Source organism: Danio rerio, chromosome 17, assembly GCF_049306965.1.
Source record: "Danio rerio strain Tuebingen ecotype United States chromosome 17, GRCz12tu, whole genome shotgun sequence".
In the NCBI taxonomy this organism is placed as follows: domain Eukaryota; kingdom Metazoa; phylum Chordata; class Actinopteri; order Cypriniformes; family Danionidae; genus Danio; species Danio rerio.
In genome coordinates this window covers 3,667,353-3,686,632 of record NC_133192.1, presented here as the reverse complement: position 1 = coordinate 3,686,632, position 19,280 = coordinate 3,667,353, and the positions used below count along the sequence as shown (strand labels likewise).

The following is a 19,280-nucleotide window of genomic DNA, read 5'->3' as shown; positions in this document are numbered from 1 at the left end:
TCAAAGATCAAATTTGCACGCATATTGGGCCATCCTTATTGTCAAACCCTGCTTTAAGACAACTACAATGTCAAAATTATTTCCAACCTGCCAAAGTGGCTAGTGGGAGCGGCTGTCTAACCCGCCAAAGCTGAAATCTACCCACATTTGGCAGGTTGGCGGGTGTTAATGTAAAGCCCTATATATATATATATATATATATATATATATATATATATATATATATATATATATATATATATATATATATATATATATATATAAAATGGCAACATGAGTTATCGACTGCTGTTAAACTGACGTCCCGCACTGATCATCCCGATGCGTTTGCACTGTCAAAAGGCTTTTGTTTGTTTCTGCATGGTTTGTGCAAGGAGTTATTCTTGAGCACCAGCATTGCTGTGTAAGGAGCTTCATGCTTCAGATGTTCTGCATAGCTGTGAACATTTCTAACGGGCTGATTAGACGTGCTGTTAATGTTGAGCTACTACTGTTACAAAGGCTAAATCCATTCCTTCCACAACAAAAAGTCTCTCGGCTTTGCTAAATTTAGATGTGTGATTGCTCTAAATTAGACTTGCTCCTGCTGGAGTGTCAGCTCACGTCTTCACATGTTACATCGCAAACACATTGAAGCAGTAAGCCAATACATTTTTATTTTGATAAGACTTTATTTTTTAAAAAGTGATATTTGTAAAATAAAAGATTTAAATAAGTTGAACAATAAGGTTACATTAGTTAAGTTTTAATTTGTTTACCCCAAGTAAACAAATAGACTAGTAAAAGGAAATAGATTTGTTAAACAAAACAAAAAAAATGTAAGACAACTTAAGACTATTTTTTGAATATATAAATTGTTTGGTAAAATAAATTAAAAAAATGTAAATGTAATATAGAATGATTTAAATGTTAATTAATTACAAAAAAATAATTGTAATGAAATTTTTGTTCCTTATTTAATTTTGTTTGTGTTTTTTCTGAAACACTAAAATATTGCACCAAGGCGCAATAATTCAACATAAAAACTAAAATAAAGTAGTTTGTAAAAAAAAAAAAAAGAATATATTTGTAAAATAAGTGCTTGCGAACGAAGTATAAATGTGATTATTTGTTACATTTTATTTAATAAGTAAAATGTTGTAATTGAATCGGTGTTTGCTAAGTTTTTTGTTTTCACTAGTTTGAATTTTGACAAATAATTATCACACCAAGGCTTTTGGTCCATAGTCATTTTTATATTTTATTTTGCTATTATTATTATTATTATTATTATTATTATAACCTTTATTTTACCAGGAAAGACACATTGAGATTAAAAATCTCTTTAACAAAAGTGTCCTGGCCAAGATTAGGCAGTACACAAGTCACATGAGTCCAACAGACAACAAACAAAAAACAATTTACAGTTAACATGAATCACACTGACAAACTATTCAAAACATCTACAAACCTGTGTTTCAACTTCTAAATCTTTTATAGTCTTTTTAAAAGCATGCAGTGAAATCTATTCTTTGAACTGCAACTGTGTTTGCAGATTATTCCAAGCAAAAGGTGCTGCGTACTTAAAAGCCTTTTTCCCATCTCAGTCCACACTTTAGGAACAGACAGTAAATAAATATCCTGTGACCGAAGACAGGCTTTTTACAAATGTACTTCTGTAAATATAATGGGAGTAAACCCAGTATAGATTTGTAAACAAGGATATGCCAATGCTCGAGCCTACGAGTGGACAAAGCAGACCAACCTACCCGAGTGTACTGCACACAATGATGAGTAATGGATTTAAAATTAGTTATAAATCTTAGTGCACCATGGTAAACAGTATCCAAAGCATTAAGACTTTGAGACGAAGCATGCATATAGATAACATCGCCATAGTCCAATGTCGACATGAATGTTGCCTCAACCAGCTTCTTTTTAGTATCATTTCAATTTAGCTTTATTTGTATAGCGCTTTTACAATGTAGATTGTGTCAAAGCAGCTTCACCACAAATGGTCATAGTAACTGGATCAGGGTAGTTCAGTTTTTAGTGTTAAGTTCAGTTCAGTTTAGCTCAGTTCAGTGTGGTTTGAAATCATTTCTGAGTCCTAATACTGAAGAGCAAATTCATCGATGCGTAGCTCTACCGATCCCAAACCACGCAAGCCAGTGGCGACAGCGGAGAGTAAAAAAACTTTACCGATAGGAGAGTGAGGAAAATAAACCTTAAGAGAAACCAGACTCAGTTGGGCACGACCATTTTAATTTCTCCGCTGGCCAAACGTCTTGTGCAGAGCTGCAGTCTCAGCGGTGGAGGTTGGAAGCTGGCCTCAGCGAAGACTCGTCTGTCCCTGGAGCATCACTGGAATCAGTCTCATGCTCTCCACTTCCCCATGACCGGCGTAGCAGCTGCTCGGGATACGGCCTGGTCCTGGATATGGAAACCTTGTGATCATCTTGTCGCTGGTCTTGAATCCAATCAGTGACTCTGCATAATCTGAGGACCTCGGGATGAGTATCCCCGGGTGAAAATGGAGGAAAAAAAGAGAATAACTAGCGTAGCTGCTGTTCATAGTGTATATAAGCAAGATGCAGAAGCCTGCGTGGTTAGTGATGCATTGAGTGTATGCTTTACTAAACAGATAGGTCTTTAATCTAGTTTTAAACTGTGAGAGTGTGTCTGAGCCTCAGATGTTATCAGGAAGGCTATTCCAGAGTGTAGGAGCCATAAAGGAGAAGGCTCGACCTCCTTTACTCGACTTTGCTATTCTAGATACCACCAGAAGCCCTGAGTTTTGAGATCTTAAAGAGCGAGTTGTATTGTAGCGATACAGAAGGTTGGTTAGATAAACAGGAGCTAGATTATTTAGAGCTTTATAGGTGAGAAGTAATATTTTAAACTCAATACGAAACTTAACAGGCCGCCAGTGTAAGGAGGATAAAATTGGGGTGATATGATTTTCTAGACCTGGTGAGAACTCTGGCCTGTCTGTTCATATTGTAACAGACTTTCTATAGCAGATAACTCGCATTAAAGGCAGCATCATAATGCGAAATGTAATTCATTGTTACTATTATTGTCATTTTCATCATCATTAATATTCTATAATTATTAGACATACATTTTGGAATTATTGCACACAAAAATCAATGTCATCTCAGCATTAGTTTGATAGTTGTCTCTGGTTTTTGTTAGTCCTAATTGATGTTCTTTTAAAATATAATAAATCCCTTAAAATACAGTTTTCACTGGTGCTCATTCATTTTTGGTGGGTGCTCCTAATTTTTTTCTGGTGCTCTTAAATTCTTTCTGGTGCTCCTGAATATTTGAAATGGGGAGCACTGGTGCGACCAAGTAAAAAAGTTAATTTCGTGCCCTGCCCTAATAAATACTTTTCAATCTAACACTAAACCTATGTTCTCCCAATATTTCCAGCTGACCTCGGAGACTTCAATCGGTATGATTCCCAGGAATTCCTTCAAAAAATCGTGCTTTTTCCGATGGTGAGCAATCATTGAATATTTGATTATCTTGTCCTGATTTTAAAACAGCATAATATGATGAGCTTAATAAATACACCGTTTTCTCTTTTCTCAGCCATGGATACAAGACGAGAGGGTTGTGGAAGAAGCCACTCAGAAAGTCACCATGCTTTATCAGAACTACCGGTGAGTTTCTGGAGCCTTCTGTGCTTGTTTTACCCTGTTTGAGTGTTCAGATGATTCCAGTTAGAGGATTTCATTGCAGCCGTCAAACTCTAACCTGAATTATCATCAGACTTTTTGCTTTAACTTCATAAACGCTCTTGGCTTTCCTTCAAGTGTTGATTTCAGGGGGACGTTTGTGTGTCTTTAGACCACATGAGATGTATAGTAAAACATTTGTCACGTTTTGATACAAATATGGAATGAATTGATGATTTAAATTGGATTATTCAACCATTTCGGGTGCACTCTGGTGTCTTTGTCTTGCAGAAATGCGTTATGCATTATGTGAAGTATTTTGAGGTATGCACAGTAAGCATTAGGCTTGGGCGGTATCCAAATTTTGATACCAGCAAACCTCCTCCCTATTTTACCCCGGTATCCGGTATTATCCTGCATAATAAAAAAAATTATGACCTAAGACTCAGACAGCGTCACCAAACTGTTGGCTTGTGCCTAAACCATTCAGAAACTGAATACCCTATACACACACACACACACACAGAGAGAGAGAGAGACGCACAGCACTACGCTCTCTCGCCACACAAGCAAACAAACAAACAGCATCCACGCGGATGCACGCGTGTTTGCTCGGAAGCTAAATTGTTAGACCGCACCATCGCTCCCTTTCAAATTACACCAGAGTTCCCGATCGCTCTCGCGCTGTATTCGGAAATTCATTCCTGCACGGCAAGAAATCTGGTCGACCTCTAGTCTAGTTCGTATATATACCACGTCCCCCTTCTCGTTCGGTCAAAACTGGAAATACTGCCAAACTGCAGGTCTCTCTCTCTCTCTCTCTCTCTCTTTCTCTCTCAAGTTGCTTTATTGGCATGACATTAAGTACAGTATTGCCAAAGCACTGCAAATATGAAACATTAAAACCATTGAAAAATTAATAGTAATACAGATAAGATATAATGACACACAAAAAAAAATATACAAAAAAAAAAAATACAATACATTTGATAAATATAATAATAATAAAAAGTTTAAATTATTTAAATTAGACACATGAGTTTACATTAACCAAATTTCTAATGGTGTGTAGGGTGTATACATATTTTGCAGCTAGTCTAAATGTCAATTCGTCCTCTCCGAGTATATGGTAAAGTTTTTCTGAGTCATTTAAATTAAAAAATGAACTGATGAATGTTTCAAATTGAGGTGAAAATATTTCTCTAGTCGTGGTGTATTTGGGGCAAAACAGAAGGAAGTGAGTCTCATCCTCTATTTGGTTTGTGTCACACTGTTTACATAATCTCTTTTCCTTAGGAGTCCAGGATTTTTTATGTCTGCCTTTTTCTATTTCTAGGTCATGATCACAGAGGCGGTATTTAGAAAGATTGTGCTTTTCTTTTAATTGTTTTAATGATAAATAATTTGCCAACTGTGTGGTTCTATTTAGGGCCGAATAACATTTAGGTTTAGTCTGGAGGTTGAATTCAGTTTTTAGTTTTTCATCATAGTTATATTTTAATGTTTTGTCAATTTGTTTGTGAAGGTTTTGTTTGTGGACGGGTTCGGTTTGTGTTTTTTTCAGTAGTTCAGATACCAGTGTGTTTAGAGGATGAGACACTGTAGGTTTTTCATTAGCCAGAAGGGCTTTATATTGGACAGATCTCTCTCTCTCTCTCTCTCTCTCTCCTCCACACTGTCCCGTGATGACAATCACGCATACACATTTGTAGGCATTAAATAAATAACATTTAATATTTAATTCTTGTCTCCTATATAATGGCATTGTTTTTTATGATGGTATAACGGTATTGAAACTGACACCGTTGCTATTTTTAGATCCCACGGTATACCATATTACTGTTTTACCGCCCAAGCCTAGTAAGCATGAGAACAAATTGGTAAAAATAACTTTAATAAAATTGCAAAAAAACAAACTATTAAATGCATGAAAACATTTGTAAAATAAATCATATTTGTGAAATAAAATATAAATAAAATGATTTCAATGATTAAAGTGCTGATGGCATATTTCTTGATTGTAAAATAAATGTGACCACTTTTTTTTCAATTTGAGTTTTTCACGGCATGCATTGCATGTGGCATGTTTTTCTCATGTTATATTTAGAGTAATGTGAAAAAAGCATAAGGAAGAAGTCAAATCTAGATAAAGTAAAAAAAAGTACAAATTAAAAATAGTAAAAAAATAAATACAGTAATATAATAAACACAGTTATATTATAATAATAATAATCATACAGGAAATAAATACAGTTATATAATAGAAATTGGTAAATAAACAAAAATGAAGTATTTAGTGTGATGCATGAGGAAGAATCAGCACAGACTGATGTATGTGTGTGTGATTAATGAGGTGACTGAAACTGTATTGTGTGTGTTTGTCTGTGTGTCTGTCTGTGTGTTTGCTTTCTCAGAGGTCTTTCTGCACCGGAGGCTGAGCTACTGTACATGCAGGAGGTGGAGAAGATTGAGGGCTACGGCGAGGAGAGCATCCAAGCCAAGGTTAAACTGCAAACAGCAATGCAGATTCAGTTTCATGCATGCCAGATTATGCATGAAAAGCACATGACCGCTTTGAAAGCGTAAAATACATGCACTAGAAATACCACAAAACATCTTCCGGAATCAGTCCAGTTTTGGCATGATGTTGTCAAAACAAGAAGCAGATTTATATCACTGATGGAATATTAGCGCAGTGAATGCATGCATTTAAAATAGTCCAGTACATGTTCATGCATGCATGCATAGCCAGAGTCCCATTTTTTAAAGTAAATGATGGAAAAATGTTTTAAAGGATTTGTTAAAGCAGGGATTGCTAACCCTATTGCCATTGCAATATTTTTCCTAAAATAATACACACCCGATTATGAGTCACGCTGTGGAAAAATTGATATTGGAAAATTCACATAAGTAAGTCACATTCTCTTTCATTCAGAAACAATGTAAAAAAGCTTACCAGTAGCTTTAAATGAAACAAGCAGGCTGTGAATTACAGGAGGGGTTTGCACCCCCTAACTAATGCTTAATAACACCCTACCCCCCCACCACCCGTATTATGTCACTAGATGTATGGGGGAGATCAGCGCTTTAACAGTGTGAAACAGTTTTCTCTGATCTGTATCTTAAAGAATAATATTGATAATTAAAATAATAGATAATATAAATATACATTTGACCACCCCTATAATGGTTCATACCATTGTAAAAGCATAATTACGCCAATGTAGCCTAAATTTAAAGTTAAATTAGATGCATAGTTTAGGTAGTTTGACCTACACCAGGGGTGTCCACACTCGGTCCTGGAGGGCCGCTGTCCTAGAGAGTTTAGCTTCAACCTTTATCAAACACCATGTGTGTACCAGCACATCATCTCTTACTATGTATACTAGAAACTTCCTGGCAGGTGTGTTGAAGCAAGTTGGAGCTAAACTCTGCTGGACACTGGCCCTCCAGCACCGATTTTGTGTCCCCTGACCTATAGTAACCTCTGAAATGGCTAATCAGATGATAGTAGGTTAGAAAACACTAAGGGTGTTCTCATACTATGTACTGTTGCCTTGAATATGGCCAAAGCACGCTTGTCCCCCCCTTCCATCTTTCCCGACAGCCTGCACTCACATTAGATTCGGGCCTGGGCACGATTACGTCATCGATGATGCACGGTTCACTCAGTGGAGATCGCTTGTTTTTGTGGTTTGGGATGCAGCCACCTTTGACGCTCATGAACAATCATAAAGTCCTCGTGCTGCAGGAATTGGGAGGTTTGCTAAAGGTGCAGTGAGGGAGTTGAATCTTTAATAATCTCTGACAGTTTGTGTACATTGAACAGTAAGAATGATTAATAAATCTATATGAAACAGTCCCTTAAAAGTCATGTCTCGCTTTCAGTTTCGGGCTCAGCCGCGTTGCACTAGCACTACAAGCATACCGCACCAAAGCCCAAGTGAACTGACCTCTTACAACCGGGCCAGGACCGGTCAAGTGAACCGTGCCAGAGCACTCGCACTTCTCAAACGATCCTGGAAACAGGCCTGGGCACGGTTTGGATAGCATAGTTTGAGTAGGCCCTAAATGCCCCTCAAAACACTGAAAACTGTAAAGTTTTGTTAATAAATTAAATGTAATTTAAATAAATACATAAATTTGATTCCTTAAAAATTGATTCATGATAAAGGTGACCACCTCCATCATCTGTAACTGCACCTTGAAAACAAGTTAACAATGTAAATAAACAACAACAAATTCTGACATAATACTTCTAATGTTTTTTTCTCTTGTATTTCTTGCAATTCTGACTTATTTCTTGCAATTTCAGATAATGTAAACGTACAATTTTGAGAACAAAATGAGCATATATTCGTGATTGTTACAACCCCTGGGCAGTCTAGGGGAGTGGGCTTGCACACTTGACCAAGGATCCTGTTCAAACAAACACTCAAAAAAAAAAAAATTGTACTCAAAGTAATGACCACATACAAGAATTGCCGTGCAAATAAAGTCATTTATTACAGGTGGTGATAAGTGAAGCAGTGAGTAAGCTATTTACAATATTTACAAATCAAAAACAAAACATAAATTAGAAAAAAACAATCAAAACCATCTAGTCTAATAAAAAATAATGTGAAAAATAAATCTTCAGCGTCCAAGACATCTTACCTAAATTACACTAACCATCCACTTAACCAAAAACACACCCTACCCTAGTGTATCTAGACAGTTGAACTCCTATGTGTTGATGTCACGTGACCTACTTGCCTACCAGTCTTTCTACCAAACCTCTGTAGGGAAACATGAGGAAAGGGAATGAATGATTACACAGGTAAGAGCAGACATTGACTAAACCAAAATGACAACACAGAGTAAATAAAGGATAAGACGGACAATATATTACAACAAAACTGAACAAAATGGGGATATAAACACAGATTCAATCAAGCGAGCAAACAAGCACAGAAACCAGTAACAAGTCGAGCCAACAAAGACTGACAAACTGCTGGCAGACAAATAAAATATATAGTGAGCTAAAGAGATCTGATTGGCTGAGACTGGAACCAAGTTGTTACAGAGGAACCAATCAGCATAAGGCAGTATCAGGATTGGTTGCATCAAGTGGATGTGAACCAGCCAATCAGGAACAGCAGTAGGCAAAAACTTTGAAGTGAACTGGAGTGATAAGGCTCCTACACACCGGGACGTTTTTTGTGTGCGTTTAACGTCAGCGTTTTACGAGAAGCGCTTTTCACTGCCGTCAAGCAGACGAGTATGCTAAATCACTCTTTTGACGTTAGATGGCGCTACACAACTATAAGCTTCTGACACCCGGTTATAACACACAAGAAGTGGAGGAGCGGATGTTCACAGTTGCACGCATGTTGTTAAATTTACTGGTGACTCGAACAAGCATAGATGGTTCAAGCAGCAGCTCCAGCTCTAGCGATAAAGAAATGTTTATTGTTTACCAGTGCAATAAGCAGCTCCACGTTCGTATCGCCTCTGGGCATCTTCTTCAATGTGCGCTCGCATTGACAGTTTTGCGCTTGAGCACCTCCAAGTGCTGTTTACGGTAACTTCAGCAGCTCTGTGCACGTGAACAAAGGTGCCGATCTGATTGGTGGAGAAGGTTTTGACGCCGCACGTCAAAACAAAAAAACGAGCATGAGGCGTTTTTACAAAAATGACGCTTTTGCGCCTTGCGTTGGTGTGTACAATCACATTGACGCCCTTTATTTAGTTACAAGGCGTTAACCGTCGACGGAAAACGCGAGCAAAAAACGTCTCTGTGTGCACGGGACTTTAGAAAGAAAAACACAATGAGACACATAATACAAACATGAATAACCAATACGTGCTGGCACTTAACAATGATATTTAATAAAAAGTTTATAAATATGCTATCTGCATTTTTCTTTTAATAATAATAGCATAATTTGTAGTTTATAGTTGCATAGTTTGCATTTCTATGAGCAATATTATAAACGTCAATCCTGAACTATTTCTAAAGGCTGATTTATACTTCTGCGTCAAACACTGGCGTATGCTACGGCGCTGACGCATAGCCCTTCGTCGTGGCCGTCGCCGTCACTGACGTGCACCTCTCAAAAAATGTAACTACACGTCGCAACAACGCGTAGCGCAAGCTCTGTGATTGGTTGGCTTGGTAGCGCTGACGAGTCGTGGCGGGACCGAGAGAATGGCGCGAACCCAATGTAGCGATTGTTTACAAGTGTGGATTCCCGTGAAGGAGCTCCGGATGGAAAGTTTTGTTTTGTTTTTACCTCATAGTTAAAGTTGTTGCACGTCCGCCGGATCCTGCCTCAAAATGAGCGAGTTTGAGTCACTTGTACAACCAGGAAGTGTTCAGGAAACGCAAAACAGAAGCGAAGAAACTCGACACAGAGGAACATTTACACCTCACTGCCAACTAGCGTTTCGGAAGTGTTAATGCAGACCAACAGAGACAGCGCGCAAAAGTATAAATGCACAGCTGCGCGCGTTGTCTGCGCCGTGAGTTACGCCGGTCACTTGACGCAGAAGTATAAACCAGGCTTAAGGAGTGAATCTAGCAGTGTTTTGCTAATAACATTATGCAAGTCGCTTAGGAGTGCATTTTGCATGGTTTAAAAAAATGTATGTTCCTGAAAAAAAAGTCACTCAAGTTTATTATTGATTTAAACCAGTGGTCACCAAACTTGTTCCTGGAGGGTCGGTGTCCAGCAGATTTTAGCTCCAACCCTAATCAAACACACCTGAACAAGCTAATCAAGGTCTTACTAGGTATACTTGAAACACCCAGACAGGTGTGTTAAGGCAAGTTGGAGCTAAACCCTGCAGGGACACCGGCCCTCCAGGATCGAGATTAGTGACCCCTGATTTAAACCAACACCTAGTCCTGTGGGGTTATTTTTATCATCTAATTAATCTACAAAAATGTAAATTGCAGCCCTTTAAATGAATAATTGTTTCATATTTCTGTATGTTAAGCAGTGTTATGTTCTTCCGTGTTGTCTGAACAGGACTCTCAGGCCACAGACGTGATCATCGGCTCCTGTCTGGATGGGATTTTTGTCAAGCACAAAAATGGGAAAGCTCCTCTCATATTTCGGTGCGTGTGCATTTATCTTTTCGTGCATGTTTGGCATTCCAGCATTTTTCACAACAAAACATAAATGTGAAGCAAACAATGGCATACATTTAGAGAAAAGACGTCACAAAAGCCGTCATTTTAGGCCAGAGATAAGCAAAACGTGGTCACTATATAATTCTGGAGGCCCTGAGTGTCGCCCTAGTCTTCAGAAAGCTGTTTATTTTCTGTGTTTGCATGCTGTGTTGCTGTCATGTGTCTGACTCGAGCTCTGTGTTGTTTCTGCAGGTGGAATGACATTAATAATATGACTCATAATAAGTCCTTCTTTGCCCTGGAGCTCGCCAACAAAGAAGACACAATCCAGTTCCAGACCGTAAGTCTGCAGATAATGCACATGCTTTTTTTTTGTTGGCTAAAATAAGCAAACACTAAATGAACATGGTGTCATTTTGAAAAAGTGTTTGGCTGTTTCTCAATATGCTCGTGTTCTCGTGTAACGTCATCCTCAGCTGCCAAAGTTCAGATCCAATACTCAATACTGCAAGTACGGAGGGCGCGTGAAACTTCCCAGATGTGTTCTTGATATCGAGGATGCACCCATGCAGATTTGAGCACCGATCTCGCTCTAGAAGTCATTGTGACTGGAGGTGGGAAGTGCAGCATTATATATAGATCTGTTATTAAAGTTCAGAGATATCACTTATTCATAGGGATGTAACAATATTGTAAATACCGTCATACCGCAATAGTAATTGTTTTCAATATTAGCGTAGGCGCATGACTCAATAAAACTATGTCTGAGAAAAGTTTGCTCAGGCGAATGAAGTGAACGGGAGGTATCGGGAACCACAATTCCCATCAGCCCAGGCGTGGCCATCATCCTTTGCGGTCTGTTGTCACTACAGATCCAGTAATGCGGAAATGGAGTGTGTTGCTGGTAGCGGGGAAGAAAAAGAGCTGGAAATGATCGAACCTAAAGCGGGTTTTAAATCGGATGTGTGGAAACATTTCGGTTTCTTTCTAAAAAGATACGAGAAAGGAGAAAAGGTGACAGACGAAGACAAAAACAGCATGCAGGCACTGCCAGACTGTGGTGAAATATAAGTCGGAGAATACGACTAATAACAGTCATGGGGACTGCAGAACACAGCACACTTGTTAGATTGATGCAGACATTGACTTGTACAAAGAGACCTCTATCTCACTCATGGCTTGTCTTCTCAAGTGGAGAAAATACAATGCACAACGTTACCCACTGCTGTCAACCTTGGCTAAATCATATCTCTCTGTCCCAGAAACCTCAGTCCCAAATGAGAGGGGGGTTTTCTGTTGCAGGGGACATGCCCAGAGATCCCAGCTTTCACCAGATTATAGTTATATGATCATTTTCCTTAAAAAAACCCATCTCTATCTGAGTGAGTGAGTGATTAAATGTTGAATGTGAGGAGTTTTCAACAATACTAAATTGAAACTTTATTTTTTTATATGGTTTAATAGTTTTTTGTTATTAAAATTGAAAAATTGAAGTTCCTCTTTCGAAACTTACAGATAGATGGCTAATTTGTATGTCATTGATATGTTCAGTGCTAAGGTAAATAAACACTTTTGGCACTTTTTTCGAGTCTTTTCATTAGATTTGTTTTTCCTGTAAATTACTCAATAAATACCGTACCGTGCCATTCATACCGAGGTATTACCGTACCGTGAAATTCTCATACCGCTACATCCCTACTTATTTACTTCAGAAGTTTCCCTAAATGAAACTGTGAATATAAACATTACCATAAACATAAAGAAATAAACACAAGGGTGTTCGTTTGCTGAAATTCGTATTCAAATCTGTTTTATTTTTATTGTGCAACGCATATTTATAGTGTTTTTAAGCAATGTATATATTTAGAAAAGGGGAAAAACAATAAATCGTTGTATGAGTGCTGTAATGTTTAAATAATTTACCATTTAAAACTCGTGAAGTTCACGTGACCATCAGGAAGAACGCAGCATCTCATTCCTCAGAGGTCGAGTTCTCTGTTCTCGTGGTCTTCCGAGTTCGTTCTTCCGAGGACACCAAGACCGGTCTCCAGAAGAACGCAAGTCTGTTCTCTGCGTTCTTAGAATTGAGAAACAGCCTATGTCAGTGAATGCATGTGTTGCTGATCTCTAACGAACGCCACTCGTTTAGTGGCTGAAACACTAGAGTCGATGTTCTGGCCTGATTTGATTTGAGGAAAAATGTTCTGGCTGTGTTTCAGGAGGACATGGAGACGTCCAAATATGTGTGCAGAATGTGGCTGGCGAGGCACAAGTTTTACAAGATTAACAACAGCAGTCTGTAAGTTTATACGTGTGTGTGTATTTTCTGTTCCATATGTACGTGTTTTTGTGACATATCAGGACACAAATCTTTAATGACATGGCTATGACAGATATTCCAAGAAGGTGGTGAATTATGAGGACATTGCTGATGTCCTCATTTCTCGAAAAGCGTAAAAAAATCACACAAATAGAGTTTTTTCAAAAAGTATAACTGCTCAGTTTCCTGAGAGGGTTGGGTTTAGGGGTAGGATAGGGTTAGGGCAATGCAAAATACAGTTTGTACAGTAGAAAAACAATGGAAACCTTTGTAATGTCCCCTTAATTCACAAAAACATAATTTAATGCAGTGCTTCTTGTACATTTTGAGACCCACTTTATATTGGATATCCATCAGGCAGTGAAGGTCACTGATTTATAAAGGAAACATACCTTAAATGTGGTGATTTTGTAACTGCTTACAGTCCACCGGAAGCGCTTTAACTGGGTCACTGAAAATGAAAAGTCCTTCTGCATATACCCATAAAGTGTTACCCCATAATCTGATGATGAATATCTCCTCCTGTCGATTTCTTCACCGCTGTCCTTTACTGTCTCCAGAGAGCCGTCTTGTGACCCGAACTCCGAGGGCCCTCAAAGGTCCATTCTCTCTCTTTCATTTCCTCGCTTTCCAGCCCTCTCTCGTCTCTCTGTGCCTGCTGATAAAGGGTGAGAACGGCTGCTTGTGGACGGCACACTGCATTATTTCCTGCTTATACTGCTGTTGAGTAAATGTTCACTACATTACTTCTTGCTGTATTACTGGTCGTTGTGTTATAAGCATGAATCGGTATAAGGCTGCTTTCACACCTGTGAATGGATTCAGTTGTTCCGAAACAGAGATTACAATTGTTACATTGTTGCTCTTTGTTCTTGGTGCGGTTCGCTTTCACACTGCAAAGTTTCTAATCGGACCAAAAGAGCTAAAACAAGTCACGTGCGAGTAAACTCTCCTCACATTGGTCAGAGTGTCAGGGTTTATTTTGCAGTGTCCCGCTCAGCTGTCAGGAGAGGTGGTGGTTTGGTGGTGATTGTCAGGGTGCGTCGCGCGCGACGTGTCTGAGGAGAGATGCGGTGGGAAGGGGTAAGAAGGGTGCGCGACGATGCCTATTTGAGGACCGAGAGGGAGACGCGAGATTACCAGGAGATCATCACTCGTTTGAGGGCATCCGGAGACTCGCGAAACTTCCCGCCCTACTCATAATTCTCTCTTCATATAGCCATAAGCCTATTACATTTCCATAAAACACTGTAATATAACCGCGCTCGGATCGGATCGCTTTCTCACTGCAATCAAACCGCTCCAGGGTTCGTTTCAATTGAGCCGAGACCACCTCATTCAAGCGATCCCGGATCGATTACTTTGGCGCGGAACAGAGCGCGATTGCCCTGTTCACATATGCCAAACGAACCGCGCTAACTGGGCAAACGAGACACGTTCCGAAACAAAAGTGTAGGTGTGAAAGCACCCTAAGATTCTGACCATATGATAACCTTGGATGAAAATTTCATGGCTTTACAGTATTAGAGCAATAAAAAACAGCAACCTTTTCTCCCCGTTCAACACGATATATTTTATTTTAAGAAACATTTGAAAAAAATTGGAGCAGCAAGGCAAGTTTATTTATATAGCACAATTCATGCACAGTGGCAATTTAAAGTGCTTTACATAACCAGGAATAAAAGAGAAGTATAAATAAAAAAGAAACAAATAATATAAAAACAGATGAAAACAGCGTAAAGAGTTTTCCCATACTCCAAAACACCGGTGTATCATATTTTCTCACTTTACTCCGGGACTTCCCCATTCTGGTGATCATCATCCACCCCCCGTGGATCTTTTCATTACCTGTTATTATATTGGACGTCTCAAACATGTTAGGATAAATAATTAAAGTAAATCATTGACTTCAGCTGCCTTCATTAGTTTCAAAAACACAGATTCCTTTATAGCTTAAAGTCATCTTTGGAGATCTCTCTTTTCTCTTTATATAAAGTAAAGTCACTGCACTGTTCAGCTCTACAGCATGCTGAATGCTGGTTTATAAGCTTTGACAGCAAAAAAAAAACAAAAACGTGCATATACCGCAGGAGCAGTTTAACAGAAACATTTAGCATGTTTTAAAACTTTTCCAAACCGTGGTAAACCTTGAAACCGGTTATCATTCCTTGCCTACTGTGTTACTACTCACTAGCTGTGTTTCCATCCTAAGATATGAATTAGATGTGTGCCCGAAACTGGAATATTGCATAAAACATTTGCGAATAAAATTTCCAATGAGTGAAAGATAGCAACATCATCACTTCCTGATAAGCAGCACTCTCAACTGCACTATTATTTGCTGTATTACTGCTTATTTCCGGGCAATATCGTTACTGCCCTGTGCATTCTTGCTGCTTTTTTGCATTCTTGCTGCTTGCTGCATTACTACTATAGCCGCTTTGCCACTGAACACGACAACTGTCAGACTGGAAGTCATTCATTTTCAGTGGAGAGTAGTCCAGGAGCTGCGTGGAGTTCCGATCATCCCCGTATGTGGAAAATTCACATCCGATTTGAGCTGCGTATCCGTTAAAAAAAATTTGAACTCCTGTGACATGACCGTATGCGAATGGCCGACCGTATGTGATGTATTCGTGTGTTGTCCAAGCAGGTCCGTGCACGCGAGACGAGATATACTAGTTTTTCGTTATTTTTTTAATTAGAAAAAAGTTTCTATTTAAAAAACAAACATTTCTATTCATAAATCAGTAATAAATAATATTTTATTGTTGTCTCTATATTCCCTCCAAAATCTCGTTCCTGGTGGTCGGGTACCCTGCAGGGTTTAGCTAAAATCTGCAGGACACCGGACCTCCAGGAACAAGTTTGGTGATCCCTGGTTTATAGTATTCATTCATTCAACCATGGTGAACGCACAGAAAATAATGGCTCTTGTTTTTGCACTTATTTATTTCGGACAACGCTTCTCTCCCATGGTGCACGACAAAGCTGAAAATTCTGTGCGACTGCCACAAGGGGGCGTATTCCGACAGTCGTGTCTGAAAGTCGTGTGGAGTGGAAAGGCAGCTTATGGGCTGCAGGATACTGCAAAGATATGCGATATGTGATAGTGTTGTTCAGTATTGCGATAACAATATTTCTTACGATGTATCAGTGCTATTTGATTAGCTATTTTATTAGCTCTGTTTTAAATTGATTTATTTAAGTTATATTTTTCAGATAAAATTCAAGCTGAAAACCGCCAAGGTGCAAACATTTAGGGCTCTATTTGAATGATCTAGGCACAAAGTCTAAAGCACATGATGCAAAAGCATTAAGGGCATGTCTGAATCCACTTTTACTATTTTAAGAATGGAAAAATAAGCTCTGTGACCCAGTGCATGGTCTAACAGGGTCGAGCTTATTCTCTTAATGAGTTCTGGCTGTGTTTTGAGCCTAACGTGCATTAGACCAATCAGAGTCTCATCTCCCATTTCCTTTGAGTCAGTTGCATCACGCCATGGTGCATTTGCTATTTACATGGCGGACTAAGAGGAAAACGAAACGCTTCACTAGCGAGAAAATCGTTAAACAGCATCTGCAGCGTGAGGATAAAGAACGAGCCTCCTCCAATCGGCCTCTTTACTTTCTCTTTACTTTAACTCCTTTTGTAAGTAAGGTGTTGTACGCAATCCACTGAAGACATCCATTAGCCGACATTTTTAATTTTGCTTGTTATGTGCAAAGATTTGTAGCAAAACTATTTCCAAATTCCAAACGAATAAATAAACAAAATAATAACAAAGTGTGGTCAAAAAAACTGAGTTATATCCAAACACACTTCCTGTTCTTATGCCCCATATGATGATGCAGACGTCTCCCAAACCCATCAGGTGGACAAGTCTAAACTTTGTTTACAAAACAAAATGCATATGCAATGCAAAGCAAACCTGCTGCGGTTGTACCAGTGCGTGCGAGAGATGAAGCTTTATTGCGTTCTGGTTCATTTCAAATTTGTCTTTTATTGTTTTGTGTTTTATTGCAGACAAACTCAGCCAGCTCCTGTAAACCCAGTGAGGCGACGGTCCTCCACAAGAATGTCTCTGGTCAGCATTATTCCAGTTATTCATGGACTGTACAACAGTTTTGCTTTGGAGCTTTGTTTTCTGTAGGACGCTTCTGGTGTTTGTCAGCTCTGCAGAATCTCATTTGTTTTTGATACAACCTCAAATCTGACAGTTTGCACGTTATTGGAAAAATATGACATTGCAATGTTTGGTTTTTCTTCAATTATACATTGCAATATGAATACAGTTTTGTTAGATGGATAAATAGCTCTATTTGGAAAGAAATCACTAATGTAGATTGATTGGGGTGATTTATTTATAAAATTTTTGTATATTTAATAATTATTATAATTACTTACTAGAGCAAAAAAAGAAGTAAACTAAACGGATATATTGTTGTTTTCCTTAGACTCTAACACTTCAGGTACAGAAATTAAATTATAATTGAATTTAAACTTTTCACACGTATGATCACACTGGTGTGATCGAGCCTTGGCTGGTCCCTGAAATGTACGATCACACCAGTGTGAAGAGAATGTTCAGAGCACACCTCATTGAATGCTAAAATTTAAATTTACACATTAAAATACAAATAACCACAAGCAAAACATACCATTTAATGTTTGTAAAATACATGCGGATGTCTATGCAGACGGCAGTAATAATTGTTTTCAATATAACTAGACGATGTGCTTTGTTCATGAAAGGCACATGCTTTCAATGTTTCTACAATATTTGCTTACCTTTATTTTCAAAGCAATTTATAAATAGATATGACGCTAATCCAGCAGCTCGGATCTGTTCTGCGGTTACTGCTAGAATCGACACCGCTGCGATCGGATGTATTAATATTATTTATTAAATGATGCATTAATTATATTTTATTAGCGTCTACCCCTCCCTCAACCCGAATCTCAACCCTCACTGAGATTTAAAAATATTATTTGTTGTGCCGTGTCAGGATTGAGGTATGGGTTGACGCTAATAAAAGTTTTTTTAAATTTATCAAGCGTTTTATAAGTTAAAATCAAAGTCAAGCTAAATCAAATTCAAGAAAGTCAAAATCTGAAAAGTTAAGTTTATTTGTTACCATGACTTTATTAGCTTAAATTAGCTAGTAGCTAATTAATTATATATAAACACAGTTGACCAGCAGTTATATAGTATATAGGGGATGTCTGTGTGTCTTTAAAAACACATGGCAATGATAATGTTTTACTCTGTTTTAGTTATACTATACAGTGGTGCTCAACCCTGTTTCTGGAGATCTACCTTTCTGCAAAATTCAGCTCCAACCCTGATCAAACACACCAATTAATTAGGACCTGAACAACACTTAGTAATTACAGGCAGGTGTGTTTGATATGCGTTGCAACCGAAATCTGCAGGAAGGTCGATCTCCAGGAACAGGGTTGGTCCCGCCTGCTTTACAATGACTCTACAAAACAACATTGCATGTCCAACGATGTGACTTTTACGGACAAACGCATTGCGACATCCATGCTGAAACAGTGTATTGTGGAGCCCTACTGTCTACATAGGCAGTTCACTATAAAGGCAGCATCACAACACTTTAAAAGTAAAATTGTTTTTTAAAATACAATAGAAAATAGCTTTTAATATAATTGTTTTGCCTAATTTTAAAGCCATTTATTTATTGAAGATAAATAAAGCAGCTCAGTCTTAACTTCTGTCTAGGTTTGAGACACAATAATTTATGTGTTCAGCTGAATAATACTGTCTTTGTTTTGTCATGTGATGCAGCCAAAACCGCAGCCCTACATGATGCCACCTCAGATGCACTTTAACGGCCACTATAACGAACCGTACACGTCTTCACAAGGTAAAGCATCTGCCGTAAACAATCATTAATTCATATTTTTGTGTTGTTTTTCTTTTTTTTCTCTAGATTTTTATTGCAAAGAGATAAAATTCGCAACATCAGTAAATATTTGTCACTTTTCCAGTTTAAATATCCTAATCATCGATACATGAAGTAACACAAATTTCTTCACGACAGCAACAGAACAACATATCCCTTAGCATTATCTGATTTTTTTAATCAAAACTATTTACAGAATAAAGAGAGTGCGGAGGCAGTATTTACAGTAAAAATAAATCTCTAATAG

The 19,280-nt window shown here is 38.3% G+C and overlaps 1 protein-coding gene across 2 annotated transcripts in view; it reads left to right on the top strand.

Annotated features, from left to right (window-relative positions):
* Positions 1-19,280, top strand: part of ptpn21 (protein tyrosine phosphatase non-receptor type 21) — an 80,510-nt gene that overhangs the window by 24,247 nt on the left and 36,983 nt on the right. The window contains exons 5-13 of one of the 2 annotated variants that reach the window (XM_005169788.6): positions 3,418-3,485; positions 3,580-3,650; positions 6,080-6,167; positions 10,679-10,767; positions 11,035-11,122; positions 13,002-13,081; positions 13,663-13,770; positions 17,130-17,190; positions 18,916-18,994. In XM_005169788.6, coding sequence (XP_005169845.1) covers positions 3,418-3,485; positions 3,580-3,650; positions 6,080-6,167; positions 10,679-10,767; positions 11,035-11,122; positions 13,002-13,081; positions 13,663-13,770; positions 17,130-17,190; positions 18,916-18,994 — 732 coding nt within the window. The remainder of the gene's footprint in view (positions 1-3,417; positions 3,486-3,579; positions 3,651-6,079; positions 6,168-10,678; positions 10,768-11,034; positions 11,123-13,001; positions 13,082-13,662; positions 13,771-17,129; positions 17,191-18,915; positions 18,995-19,280) is intronic. The other variant, XM_001339926.10, reaches the window with a different exon arrangement.